This window comes from Halichoerus grypus, chromosome 15 (assembly GCF_964656455.1).
Source record: "Halichoerus grypus chromosome 15, mHalGry1.hap1.1, whole genome shotgun sequence".
NCBI classification, from domain to species: domain Eukaryota; kingdom Metazoa; phylum Chordata; class Mammalia; order Carnivora; family Phocidae; genus Halichoerus; species Halichoerus grypus.
The window spans coordinates 27,133,290-27,148,195 of NC_135726.1; the positions used below are offsets into that span (position 1 = coordinate 27,133,290).

General features: G+C 41.5%; 1 protein-coding gene across 1 annotated transcript in view; it reads left to right on the forward strand.

Annotated features, from left to right (window-relative positions):
• BBS2 (Bardet-Biedl syndrome 2) overlaps positions 1–14,906 on the forward strand; it is a 31,432-nt gene that overhangs the window by 10,585 nt on the left and 5,941 nt on the right. The window contains exons 5-15 of the mRNA XM_036068942.2: positions 818–895; positions 3,878–3,982; positions 4,066–4,152; positions 7,410–7,545; positions 7,790–7,929; positions 9,009–9,153; positions 9,241–9,412; positions 9,851–9,980; positions 11,088–11,219; positions 11,708–11,845; positions 12,724–12,836. Coding sequence (XP_035924835.1) covers positions 818–895; positions 3,878–3,982; positions 4,066–4,152; positions 7,410–7,545; positions 7,790–7,929; positions 9,009–9,153; positions 9,241–9,412; positions 9,851–9,980; positions 11,088–11,219; positions 11,708–11,845; positions 12,724–12,836 — 1,376 coding nt within the window. The remainder of the gene's footprint in view (positions 1–817; positions 896–3,877; positions 3,983–4,065; positions 4,153–7,409; positions 7,546–7,789; positions 7,930–9,008; positions 9,154–9,240; positions 9,413–9,850; positions 9,981–11,087; positions 11,220–11,707; positions 11,846–12,723; positions 12,837–14,906) is intronic.

Sequence of the window (14,906 nt, forward strand, 5' to 3'; positions counted from 1 at the left end):
AAGCACAAGTAGGCAGAGAGGCAGGCAGAGGGAGAGGGAGAAGCAGGCTCTCTGCTGAGCAGGGATCCTGATGTGGGACTCGATCCCAGGACCCTGGGATCATGACCTGAGCCGAAGGCAGCCAGTTAACTGACTGAACCACCTGGGCACCCCAGGAATCGAAAAGTTTTAGAGATGGGCTCTTAGCCTTTGAAATTATTGTGATGGCTCCTCTAGGAATCAGCTTCTTTTTTTAAAGATTTTATTTATTTATTTGACAGAGACACAGTGAGAGAGGGAACACAAGCAGGGGGAGTGGGAGAGGGAGAAGCAGGCTTCCCGCTGAGCAGGGAGCCCGATGCAGGGCTCGATCCCAGGACCCCTGGATCATGACCTGAGCCGAAGGCAGACGCTTAATGACTGAGCCACCCAGGCACCCCTAGGAATCAGCTTCTTGAGCAGCTCACCAAGTGCTGTGTCAGGTGCCGACTTACCTGTCTCTTGTCCATGGCTACTGGTGTCTGGCTTCCATCCGCAGGCAGAGAAGGGCACTGAGCCAGGGAGCGTTTTCACCTGCTTGGTGGAAGGACATACTCTGGCACGGTGTGCAGCCTGCACACAAGGGTAAAACCTTGTAGTGGCCACTTTTTCTTCACTAACTGAATCTGGGGACTTTCCCAATGGGAGGAACCTTCCTGAGTACCAGATTCTCGGGAGATGGAAACTCTTGGGTGGCAGTAGCAGTGTATAAAGTGTCATGCAGTTTCTTGTTTTATCTCTGGGCATTCTGCTGGGTTCACTTGTTGAACTAACTATGCATGATTCTTTTCCCTTTCAGCTTCTTGTCGGGTCAGAGGATTTTGATATCCGAGTTTTTAAAGAAGACGAGATTGTGGCAGAAATGACAGAAACAGAGGTAAGAAGTGCCACGTCAGAGTCATGGTAACCTTGGGCAAGATTGATCAGCACCATGAAATGTCACATCAGATGGGAGTGCTGGGACTTCTCACAGCCCAGACAGTTATGGGGTAAAAACTGTGGGGGTTAAACAGAACTGCACATTACAGAGAAAGATGTGCTTCAAAATCCTGTATCAAGATATATTTTGAGAGTCAGCGGGGAGGAGGTGGTGGTGGCAGGGGAAAAAAAAGATATATTTTGAACAGACTGATTAAAAGAGAAAAATTATGGAGTACATAAAGGCCTTTCTTTTAATGAGTTAATGCATATTGATAATAATAATAACACTAATAACGGTGACCATTTATTGTGCACTGAATAGATGCCAGATACTGTTCTAAGTGCTTTATGTGAATAAATTCATTTAACGCTACAACAGCCCTATTAGGAAGATATTAATATTATTATTCCTCTTTACTGATGAGGAAACTGGTGCAAAGTTCCTTTGTTAAATTACACACGGTCATAGCTATGAAGTGGTGTGGTCAGGGTTTGAACTTTGCCTTGTCTGCCTCCTCCTCATCATGTATATTAAGTGGGATTGAGCGAAGTACACAAACAAGATTTTTATAACTTTTCTTCTTCATTCAAATTAAGTACTTCTTAGGCACATTTCTGTCTGTAAATCAAATGTTGGAGAACTTGGCTTGTTTCTCTGTGATTAGAATTACTCATGGGGCACCTGGGTGGCTCAGTCATTAAGCGTCTGCCTTCGGCTCAGGTCATGATCCCAGAGTCCTGGGATCAAGCCCCGCATCGGGCTCCCTGCTCAGCAGGAAGTCTGCTTCTCCCTCTCCCACTCCCCCTGCTTGTGTTCCCTCTCTCGCTGTCTCTCTCTGTTAAATAAATAAATAACGTCTTTAAAAAAAAGAAGAAGAATTACTCATGTAGTAGAACCTGGGATGTTGCTGAAAGAGTTTAAACTTCATTTGTCTATAGATTGCCCTCATCCACTGTAGTTTTAGCATTCTTAGGATATTTATTTGCTGCTGGTTCTCCAGGATTGGGCAAGTTGGAAACAGAAAAATGAATTAGGATATTCTGAAGGAAGAAAGGAGAAGAGGATAAAGGAGCAGTGGCTCGTGAACATTCTAAAGGGGTAGCAAACACAACAGAAGGGAGTCTGAGCCATCAGGATGCTGGGATCCTGCAAAATTTAGTCAGGTCGTTTCTGAGAGTCCGGATCAGAAAGCTTGAGGGCACTGACCTCAGAACCCATCCTAGCCACTTGTCCGTGCTTCTTGCCACTTATAGAAGCTGTCTGGGAAAGTCAGGCTTCTGTTCCGCTAACTACAAAAAAAGACCAAAAAGCAAAACTTGCATATTGATATACAAAGTGTTATCCTTGATTTAGCTAATTTACCTTTATCCTATAGCGAGGATCATAGATTTTTACTTAGTTATACTGTGCTTTTTATATATTCACAGTTATTTTAATTGTAAACTGATAGTTGTAGGTAGAGAAAATTAATGACCCTAATGAAGGCTAAGGGGTTCTGTTTAAGTGTCCATGCTTAACGTGTGATTTTTTTTGGAGAGTGTCCTTAGCTTTCATTAGGTTCTTAAAGGGGTTTGTTACTCCCTCCTTACCCCCTTCAAAAAAATGCCAACTTACGAATCAGTTGTCTGTAGGTGCTGTGTCCTGCATTATCGTTTTTCTTTCATTCAAATTGGTAGTAAATTTTTCCAATTTGGTGGGAATTATTCAGATTTTGTTGGATTTCTGTTTATTGTCAATGCTAGATGTGAGGAGGCTACATTCTTTGAAACATCTTTTTCCTAAATCCTAGACAAGGACAGGGGACAGTGAAATAGAGGTAGGGACTTGAGCTGACTGTTGGGTCCCTGGTCCCTGGTCCAACAAAAGAGAGAAACTAGTGAACTAATTAATGAATGACGAAGGGACCTACAGAATTTGGGGCTAAGTTTATGAAAATCTGAACTTTATAAAATTGTTCATTTCAGGGCCATTTTCCTGTCCTTTTGGTTTGATTTTGCTCCTAGCTCAAATGTCATTTTGCAGATCAGCAAAATTATAATTCGTTTGGCAGTTGAACAGTACTGACTATTGCCAAAAGAATGCCTTGAGCTAAATAATTCTGGAATCCTACACAGCACTTTGCATTCAGAGTTAAGTGAAGTGGGTGGTTTTGTAGAAAAGCTGTAGGTGTAGAGGAAATTATATAACTATTCTCTGCTTTATACACTTTATTTCTTAATATCTCTTGTATTCATGTCACAATTAGAAAGTAGATCTGCAAGAGCATAGATATCATTAAGCTTTGGTTTTAACTTTAAAGGATAATTTTGTTCAGTATCTAAAATTTTATCCCTTTAAAGGTGTTAAATCCTCAAACAGTCCTATAAATATTTCTGTATGATATTCACATTCTGTATATTGTTACATACATACACAAATCCATGTGCTTGGGTTAGTACTTTTCAAAGAATTATGTTTTCTTCTAAAAAACATCTTTCATCTAGCAAGCAATAAATTATGTCATAGAAAGAAAAGCGTGTACATAAAAGATACTCAGTTGTGGGTTTTACAAGTCTTTACAATTTAGACTGTAGGATATTAAAACATTTTTTGAGTTAGTGTTTATAACAGTGTCTGTTGTACATTTTCTGTATCTTACATACTCACTTTATTTCATCCTTAATCACTCAATTTTGTTTTTTTAAAAATAATTTGCTGAAACTTGCCACGTAAGTTTGATCTAAAACAGCAAGCTTTGTGAGTTTATTTAATTCTGATTACCCAACTCTGAAATAGATGACATGGATCATAGAGAAGAGGAATACATTCCCCTCTAACAGATTTAAATCTAATTTTAACACACTTGGTAGCAAGGCATGCAATTTTATAAAGCCGTACTTTGCATCAAATTGAACCTTAATGGGAAGATGTTGTGTTTTTATGTGTTATTTCTTGCAGATAATCACCTCTCTTTGCCCCATGTATGGCAGTCGATTTGGTTATGCCCTTTCCAATGGCACAGTTGGAGTTTACGACAAAACAGCCCGATACTGGAGAATTAAAGTTAGTATAATTCAGCCTCCAATATTCAGGGATTTTATACTTATTGAAAGACTTCTGGACTAATTACTGAAATTCTTTTTCAGTCCAAAAATCATGCCATGAGCATTCACGCTTTCGACCTTAATTCTGATGGAGTGTGTGAACTGATAACTGGTTGGTCCAATGGGAAGGTAAGTTGAAATACAGAGTCCAGGTATAATTCAGAGACTGTCTGAGATAGACTGGCTGCACAACTCAGAAGCAGTAACACGAAAATATAAACTTGTCTTCCTTGGCTGTGCTTTCAAAGTTAACTTCATAATCTTTGCACATTTTTTCTTCCTGCCATAGGATCAGTACTACAAGTGAATGAGTGTCCTTTTGGTCTTAAAAGCCCGATTTGGGAGAAAAATCTTTGGGAAGATCTTTCTAAACCTGTTCCTTGAAGAAATGAGAATCAGTTTAATCAGGTTGATCATAGGTGTAGGACTGTAAAAAAAGGAATTTTAATAAGCAAATAATGAACTGTTTGTATAGCTCTTCTCTAATAAATCTTTTAAGACTGACTGAAAACTTAGAGTTAATGGGAAGAATCATGTTATCATATTGTTTTCCCAGCCATAAAATTCAAAATACAATCTTTTTGCTTTCTTTCCTTTTTTAAGTTCAAATCAGAATTTTCTGCAGACTTCTGGCAAGTCAGGATTGTCTTGTTAGAAACTAAGTAGCTGCCAGATCTCCATGGGTACCATTTGCCCTAGCTTTCTTGCGTGACAGTGCTGGATTGCCTGAAGGAGATCAGCTAATTCCTGCCTTTTCTTCTTTGGTTTTTCTTTGCTTTTGGCCAAGACCTTGTAACCTTCCTCTGGTGTTGTGTGAAGAACAGGTTCTATAGAACTGTTGTGTTGGTTCCTGCTTCTTTACCTGGTTTTGTCTTTGGCGTGGGCATTAAAAATGATAAGGGAAGGGGCGCCTGGGTGGCTCAGATGGTTAAGCGTCTGCCTTTGGCTCAGGTCATGATCCTAGGGTCCTGGGATCGAGTCCCATATTGGGCTCCCTGCTAGGCGGGGAGCCTGCTTCTCCCTCTGCCTCTGCCTCTCTCTCTCTCTCTGACTCTCATGAATAAATAAATAAAACATTTTAAAAAAATGATAAGGGAAGACTGGGGTGCTGGGGTGGCTCAGTTGGTTGAGCATCTGACTCTTGATCTCAGCTCAGGTGATCATGTCAGGATCATGGGATCGAGCCCCCCATCCAGGTTTTGCACTCGGTGGGGCGTCTGCTTGAGATTGTCTCTCTCTCTCCCTCTCCCTCTGTCCCTCCCACTGCACATAGTTTCTGTCTTTCTCTTGCAAATAAATAAATCTTTTAAAAAAATAAAAAACAAAAAAATTATAAGGGAAGATTGTGTTCTGTAGTAAGAAACATGAAAATTGTAAAATGGACCGTATTCTGGGGGAATATAAATATAAATTATAAATATAAATTAAATTACTATGATGGAGTCAAGAATTAGAAAACTAGACTTGAGAAGTTATCAAAAGTTATCTTAAAAATAAAAAGTTACCTACCAAATGTGACTCCGGACCTAGATGTTTTTAGAGTTAAATGCTTTCAAAATTTTAAGGAATTTCTATTATATAATCTGTTCCAGAATATAAAAAAAGATAAGAAAATTAACACAGTTCATTATATGAGTAGAAAAACTGATATCTACACTTAACAGAAATAGCATACAAAAGGGAAATATACAGATCCAGCATGTGAATATAGGTGCAGAAATACCAAATGAATGTAAGCAACCGATTAACTTTACCTTTAGTAGGTCGTTTGTTGAGTTGGAGGGCCATTCTCTGCTCCAGGGCAAAACCTCCATGTTGGATAAAGCAAAGAGCAGAATATCCAGAGAAATATTAATTTGTAGCCTTGCTTCGTAGTAAATGAACTCTTATTTGTAAAGTATTGTATAAATGCAGAAGTAAGTTCAGTTCAGTCTGAGTTAGAGGGTTATTATTTTTTTTAAGTAATCTCTACACTCAACATGGGGCTCGAACTCGGGACCACGAGATCAAGAGTTGCATGCTCCACGGACAAGCCAGCCAGGGGCCCTGAGAGTTAATGTGCTAAGGGCTTTGGTAAATACAGACCATTCATTACTTCACAAACTTCAGCAATGGTAATTATCAGGCTTACATGTTGTTGTTGAGAGCATGGATACTTGAATGTGACATTCTCCAGACAAGGGGTAGGAGCTAGTAGTAGGCTATGACCTAAATGACTTTATTTTGGTTGTGGTTGTTATGAAGTTTTGCCCAGAAGGATGTTCATGAACAGACAAAAATGGTGAATGGCACTGGCCATTGAAATGATTGCTCTACCAGATTTTCTATAGCTACCCTTTTAGTGATAACACTTGTTCTTGCTTGAAACAAAAGTCATCATTTTAAGTGGTTATCCTTCATTGTTGTTTTTCAGGTTCATTTGTTTCTGATCATTCATTATTTGCCTTTCTTGGGAAGGGGAAACTCAGTGAGGATGGGAGGGCTCGCTGGGGTATCTCAATAGTTTTTACATGGAAGAGAGACTCTTAAACAGGGTTATTATAAAAGGTTATATGATGGAAGGTTGAGCTAGTTTGGCGTTTGGTGTTTTTCAAACTTTAGATGTAAATATAATTTATATGCATATATGATAAAGGTAACGTTTTTATGTAGAACTCGCATTTCCTGTATACATCTATGTGCCAGACTCTAAGTGCTTTATTTTTTTTTTTTTAAGATTTTATTTACTTATTTGACACAGAGAGAAAGACAGCGAGAGAGGGAACACAAGCAGGGGGAGAGGGAGAGGGAGAAGCAGGCCTCCCACTGAGCAGGGAGCCCGATGCGGGGCTCGATCCCAGGACCCCTGGATCATGACCTGAGCCGAAGGCAGATGCTTAACAACTGAGCCACCCAGGCGCCCCTGTTCTAAGTGCTTTAATGTGTTAACTTCATTCCAATCCTGTGGGGTGTAGGTATAGTTATTTTCTTCAGGTTCTTGTTCTTGACCCTCAGATGAAGTGACCAAGCAGGGAGTGGATAAGAGGCTTTCCTAAGATCCCAAAGATAGTAAGTGGCAGAGCTGGAATCTGAACCCAGACATTTTGGACTTGCCCTATTCTCTGTATATGAACTGGCAACCCATTTCTCCAAATGACATTATGTAAAGGCCAGTAGTAAAACAGCTTTTATTTAAAAAGAAGAAAGTCTAGCTGGTTGTGGCCCCTTATGGTCCCCTTAGCCCCAGGGGTCATAGGTGTCTCCTGAGAAGGCACGGGGCTCCATGGAGCACTCTTGAAAACTGCTGGACTAGCTGACTTTTAGAGCTGATTCTGACTTTAAAATTTTGTGTGTTTTTTTTTTAATTACAGCATGAGCTATTTTTCAAGTTCTTATTTTATTTTTAGGTTGATGCTCGAAGTGACCGGACTGGGGAGGTTATCTTTAAAGACAACTTTTCTTCTGCAATTGCTGGTGTGCTGGAGGGAGATTACCTGATGGACGGCCACACACAGCTCATCTGCTGCGCAGTGGACGGTGAAAGTAAATTGGGATGGGAAAAATCCTTGAAAAATCAGATTTTCAATTTGATTGGGTCAGTATACCAGGAAATTTCACTATAAAGTGTTTGTATGGATATCCTCGCATCCTAATAAAGTCACCTTGTTGGGGAGGATGAGAACTTAGGTTTTTGGTTTTTAAGAACAGACAGTTGATGATTTAAAAGTAGGGCTGGCTATGCCGGGGTATTCTTCCATGTGGTGAGGGTTTTTTTCCTGTTGCGCAGTCCGGGGCTACCTGCCAGGCACAGCGGAGATGAGAGGGAACCTCATGGACACCAGCGTAGAGCAGGACCTGATCCGAGAGCTGAGTCAGAAAAAACAGAATCTGTTGCTGGAACTCCGCAACTATGAGGAAAACGCCAAGGTAGATCCTCATGGAAATGGAAATTTTCCTTAGGGGAAGTGGGAGTCTGGAGAGGTGGGAATGGCAAATGTGAAGGAAGACTGAGTGTCAGCCCCTCCTGCCCACTGGTGGAAGCACGGATTGCTTTGGCCTTTTTGCCAGGGTCAGAGGGGAGAGGGCACGTATCCTTTAATCTGGAAATCCCACTTCCATGCAGCTGAACTATAGAAATATTTGCACACGTGTTCAAAGACATTTACGGTAGCACTGTTTGTGGTCGTGAACAGTTGGAAGCAACTGAAAGGTTGATCGGTAGTAAGCAGTGTGCTGGAGGATATGAAGCAGCTCAGGAGAATGGGGTGTATGTAGTTGGACTGATATGGAAGGGTATCTGTGGCCTTACTGAGTGAAAAAATGCAAGAACAATATGTATAGAGTATCTCTTACCTTTTTCAAAAACAAATAACAAAAGTTGACAACCACAAAACCTGTGTGTGTGTGTGTGTGTGTGTGTGTACCAAGCTGGCTGGAGGATGAGCTGGGAGGTGGGACTTTAATTTGTCTTGTCATGGGAAATTGTATTTGAATTTATTACTAAGTGAATTAATTTTGCCAGTTTAAAAGAACAACCCCAGGGGTGCCTGGGTGGCTCAGTCGTTAAGCGTCTGCCTTCGGCTCAGGTCATGATCCCAGGGTCCTGGGATCGAGCCCCGCATCGGGCTCCCTGCTCGGCGGGAGGCCTGCTTCTCCCTCTCCCACTCCCCCTACTTGTGTTCCCTCTCTCGTTGTCTTTCTCTGTCAAATAAATAAATAAAATCTTTAAAAAAAAATAAAAATAAAAGAACAACCCCCAAACTATAAAAGACATGGTGGGGTACAGTGAACCTGAACCACAGAAAGGGACAGGGAATTTTTCCCTTGGGAAGAGGCTGGGTAGAGAAAGGGAGTGATAATGAGGTGAGCCCTCTGAATTCTAAAGAATCAGATTAATATCAGATGGTTGGGAGTCAATCTTTTGAAGCTGAATAACCATATTATTTAAAATTGACATGAGTTCACTGCTTTGGTGACTGAGTTGGAAGTGGGGGCATGTTTCACAGGCTGAATTGAGCAGTCCACAGAGTGAGGCTGATGGACCTCGGGGTATCATCCCAGCCAATACGAAGCTGCACACCGCCCTCTCGGTCAATCTGGGGCATGAGACCCAGGCTGCTCATGCAGAATTGTGTATTTCCACCTCTAACGGTAAGAAATTATTTATAGCTGGTGTCTGTGGATACCTTTGCCATCTTGGAGTGGTTCTTGAACTGCTGTTTTCTTTCTTCTCTGTAGACACCATCATCCGAGCAGTATTGATTTTTGCCGAGGGAATTTTTCTAGGTGAAAGCCACGTGGTACACCCCAGCATTCACAACCTTTCCGGCTCCATCCGCATCCCAGTTACACCTCCCAAAGATGTCCCTGTGGATCTGCACTTGAAAACCTTCGTGGGTTACAGAAGCAGGTGACTCTTTGCCGTCACAGTTCATTTCTAGCCAGCACTTAGAGGAGGGCAAATGGGTAGATTTCTGTTGTGCCATGGATTTTGGGGGGGCCGAAGGAGCCATTTGATGGTTCTACCCCCCCAGGCAAGATTTCCCATGACCTTTACTTCCCTAATTTGAAATCTTTCAAATAGGGACCATAAGGGGCCACAACCAGCTAGACTTTCTTCTTGGTGCATGTCTGTGTGTATGTATGAGACTCATGTTCTCGCTAATCCCAAACCCCATTACTGTAGTAGTACTTAACTCTCAAGGTTTTTGGGTTTTTCCCCTTCAGCGAAACCCGTAAATAGCTCGATGACCCAGTAGTGACTTTGTAGTTATTTTCTGGGCCTTGCATTTTGAAATAATATTCCACGCAACCCATTTCTCTTCTTGTGTCCGTTGGTTGACCATAGCACCCAGTTTCATGTGTTCGAACTGACAAGACAGCTTCCCCGCTTCTCCATGTATGCGCTGACCAGCCCCGACCCTGCCGGAGAGCCACTCAGCTATGTCAACTTTGTCATTGCAGAACGGGCACAGAGGGTGAGTGTCAGGCTTTTCTCTCTCAATGTTTTTGCACTTTAGAACCCTTTGGATGTTCTTTCATAGGAGGGGGAAATGACATGAATGAGTTATTTGGTAGCAGTAATTATGACACGAAAGAGGTAGGTAGTTTGGCGTTGGCCTATAACCTGTGATGAAAATACTGCTAGAATATCTCCTCTCACTTTGAAAAAACACATACCTTATTTACTTGAGCAATCCTTAGTTACAGGTAAATTCTCACCAGCTTCGAACTCCTCTCTTTCTTTTGTCACGGTCTTGGTGTACTTGTCCTGACGCAGTGTTCCAGGAGGAACCTGCTTCAGAATGGAAAGAGAGTGGGAGTTGGAGCTGGGAACATTTTGGGTTCAGATGCTACCTTAATTAATTAAATTCTTCGTGATATTCTTAGTGCTGTCAGCCCTCACCAGTCTGGGCCTCAATGCCCTTATCCGTAAGGGAGGAGGGTTCCACCTCACAGGGGGCCCCTGCAGATTACAAACTTGGTGTGACAGTACCTTATACAGGGTAAGAGACTAATACTAGTGGCCTTTAACCTTGGCTGGACTTGAGAAATCTCAGGGAGGTTTGTAGTCATGTAGATTCTAATGTAGATTCTTACGTGGACCTTGTGCTGCTACCCGTGTAAGTACCGCTGTTGTTACGAATATTAAAACTTACTTTTTACTTATTGTGTGGGTGTATCTCTGTGTCTGTCTCTCATGCGTTTGCATGCATACTTCATTTTAGATTTTGTTTAAAGGATGGAATGGAATAGTTTGTCCAGGATATAGCCACAGAAGAGCTACTGTATAAACAGACTTAGCATCATACCCGAAGCGTTCCTACATTCCATATAAGATTATGTCTACACTGAAAATGCTCTAAAGTCATGCATGCTGTGGGGACAGGCATTATGAATGTTACTTAAGATCATGTATGGGGTGGGAAAAAGGAGTGTGATTAGTGTGTTCTTGGTGGGAGGGGGTGTGAAGTATAATTCTTTTTTTTTTTTTTAATCAAGCAATAACCCTAGAAAAAAGGGTAATTCTTAAGAAAGACTGTCCTTTAAAAATGGAAGTTCATTTCATCCTATTAATTTTTAAGGTTGTTATATGGCTCAACCAGAACTTCCTGTTACCAGAAGACACTAACATTCAAAATGCTCCATTTCAAGTGTGTTTCACTTCCTTACGGAACGGTGGCCAGCTGTATATAAAGATAAAGCTTAGTGGAGAGGTAACGTTTACTGTCACGGGCACAGATTTCTTATGGACTGTTGACCATTCAGTGCAAGGTAAGGTGGGTGGCACCAGTCTCAAGGTTGTAAAACCATGTGTTTCAACGTAGTCTGTTATTGTTAATTGTTTTAGACACTGGGGTGTAATCTAGAATGGTGGTGTTCTGTCTTCCTCCATCCTTCCTTTCAGCCCTTCCTTGTCTAAGTTGGGAAGAAATGGGAATACAGAGGTGAACAAAAACATTTTCAATGTTTGAATGATTTTGTTGTTCAGTTTACAAGGCCAGACGATTGATCTTTTAGCCGGCTGCTAGAAGTGTGACTCATCTGGTTTGTAATTTCCTCCAGGGCTAACCCCTGTCTTATTTACCACAACATTTAGGTTCAGTAAATATGTTGAATGTGGGGAAATTCTGATACTGTTTCAGCTGGGTTTGTCTTTAGCATTGAGGATGCTAAGCTCGTCTCTTTTTTTTCCCCTGGATAGATCACTGTAAATACTGATGATATTGATTTGGCTGGTGATATCATCCAGTCGATGGCATCATTTTTTGCTGTTGAAGACCTTCAAGTAGAAGCAGATTTCCCTGTCTACTTTGAGGAATTACGAAAGGTGCTAGTTAAGGTGAGGTCACCCACTAGATGCATTTGTGAGAACGTGGTAGTGTCATAATATTTGAAATGTTTCTCTTAGGAGATGAATGATACCCCAAATGTGTGTATGTTATAGTGACAGTCATGTTTTAAAGAATTTTTGAGAATTGTTAAACTTCAACTAGTTTTATTTTTTTATTTTTTAAAGATTTTTTATTTATTTATTTGACAGAGAACAGTGAGAGCAGGAACACAAGCAGGGGGAGTGGGAGAGGGAGAAGCAGGCCTCCCGCCGATCAGGGAGCCCGATGCGGGGCTCGATCCCAGGACCCTGGGATCATGACCTGAGCCGAAGGCAGACGCTTAACGACTGAGCCACCCAGGCACCCCCTTCAACTAGTTGTAGAGGGCTCACTAGTTAGAGGATTTCTTTTATAAAAGTGAGTGGTTTAGCTCTAGACCACCCTGCTTTGTTTGGTTTAGGGGAATACTTTTTAAAAATATGTCACGTTAACCTTTTCCTTTGCTAGCCCTTCACTTATCTGTTGTAGTTACGTTGCTGTGTTGGTTCAGTGCTTTCCAACAACCCAAATTCAAAAGAAAAAAGAAAAGGATCGTGACTGGCCCTAAATCATAACCATATTCTTACCCCAGATCTCTAAAATATTATGTATGTTGCTAGGGCTCCCAGTGGTAAGACATGGAAAGATCCATCTTGCATGTTGGAGGCAGCGTAGACTAATTATTTCATTGATGAGGAAGTGAAACAGTGGGGGACAGTCGAGATGGTACAGGTAAATAGGGGAAAGAGAAGGGCCTCAGTGTATGGCAGAGAGTGGCTTCTCAATCTGACTAGTTTTCAACAAGTCTGTGAGGTCTTTTTAATTCCTGAGTGTTCATGGTCTTCAGGTGGATGAATATCATTCAGTGCATCAGAAGCTCAGTGCTGAGATGGCTGATAATTCTAACCTGATCCGAAGTTTGCTGGTCCGAGCTGAAGATGCTCGTCTGATGAGGAACATGTGAGTATTTACCAGGCTAGGACAGGTGCAAGGTTAAAAATATCAGTAATATGGAATAGTAACTCTCAAATGCTACCGGTAGGAGTGTAAATTGGTACAGTGACTTTGGAGAATAGATTGGCATTGTTAGTGAAGTTGGAAATGGGCATTCTCTATGACCCAGTAACTCTACTCCTGGTTTATAACCTAGAGAAACTTGTGTCGACATATAAACCAGGATATTTGTACAAGAATGTTCATAAGTATCCCAAAGTGGAAACAGACTAAACTGGCATCAACAATATAATGGCTGAACTATGGTATAATTGCCCAGTGGGCTATGACATGCAATGAGAATGCATCTGTCTCGATGACATGTGACAACATGGACAAATCTTAGAGGCATAATGGAGATTGAAAGGAGTAAGACTCAAGAGAATGTGTACAAAATGCTTCCTTTTATATAGCTGGGAAACACAACACTAGAGTATATCATTTGGGAAGCATACCAAGATGAAGAATCTCTAAGGAAATGCAGGGAAGAGATTATCATCTAAGACAGTATTCTCTCTTAGGGCAGGAGGGACTGTGTTCAGAAAGAGCCTGTCGGGGAGCTTCAGGGATGTGGCAGTGTCCCGTTTCTGGGCCTGGTGTACAAACATTCGTTCTGTGAACTTTTCCGAATGTATATTACATTTTACAGTAAAACTGTTAAAGATGTGCAGATGTAGCTTCTTCCAGAATTTATCTTGGCATTCAGAGTGACTGAGGTGGAGATAGTAAAATCGGTAACCAGTGATAGATGAAGTTTCTGTGCCTACATTACAGGCAAGAGTTTGCCCGGGGCGGCAGCTTGTCTTTTTCCTGAAAGGCCTGAGTTATTAGCATATATTAAAATGGTGTTGCTCAGAAGTAAGTGATTTTTTAAATAATCATATTGTTGAAAATTTCAAACACCTACAAAAGCAGATTAAGTAATACAGTGATTTCCTATATACCTGCCACCTGGCTTCAGTAGTCATCACCTACTGGCCCATCTGGTCTTTTTGCTGCGCTCACCTTCTTCCTCTCCCAGGCACTGGGCTAAATTTGGAAGCAAATTCTAGACATCCTTTCAGCCACAAATATTCTAGATAGTGAGCCTTTAAAAAAAACAATCACATTATCACACTTAGGAAAAGATTTTTTTTTTTTTTTAAAGATTTTATTTATTTATTTGACAGCGAGAGAGGGAACACAAGTGGAGGGGGCGGGAGAGGGAGAAGCAGACTCCCTGTTGAGCAGGGATCCCCATGCGGGACTCGATCCCAGGACGCTGGGATCATGACCTGAGCCCAAGGCAGACGCTTAACCGACTGAGCTACCTAGGCGTCCCAAGGCACGAATACTTCTTAAGCGGTGCTTTGTACTTCCATGAGGGAGCATATAATGCCTGGCTGTGTCTTTCTATTCTATTCTCAGTCATTGATGACCGTTGCCTAGATCTATTATTTCTTTTGGAGTTTGCAAAACAGTGATATTCTGTTACTTTTTCTTCATTTTTTAGCTAAAATACTTCTATAAAGCATAACCCTTATGGATTAATGACCATTTGGTTCCCTGAGGTATTGTTTGTAAGGAAAGACAGATTATTTATCAGCTTTAAAATAATGAGTAGGGGGTGCCTGGGTGGCCCAGTCGGTTGAACATCCAACTCTTGATCTGAGTTCAGGGTTTTTTTTTCTTTAAGATTTTATTTATTTGAGAGAAAGAGAGGGAGAGAGAGCGTGCGCACGTGAGCGGGGGGAGGGACAGAAGGAGAGGGAGAAGCAGGCTTCCCGCTGAGCAGGGAGCCCAACGTGGGGCTCGATTCCAGGACCCTGGGTTAGTGACCTTAGCTGAAGGCAGACACTTAACCGGCTGAGCCACCCAGGCGTCCCTGAACTCAGGTTTTGATCTCAGGGTTCAAGCCCCACGTTGGGCTCCATGCTGGGCATGGAGCCTACTTAAATAAAAGAAATATGTATTAATAATAAAAAAATAATGAGTTGGTTCTCTAGCATCCTCCATGTTGACCAGTGAGATTTTTAATTCCTTATAAACTTGTATTTT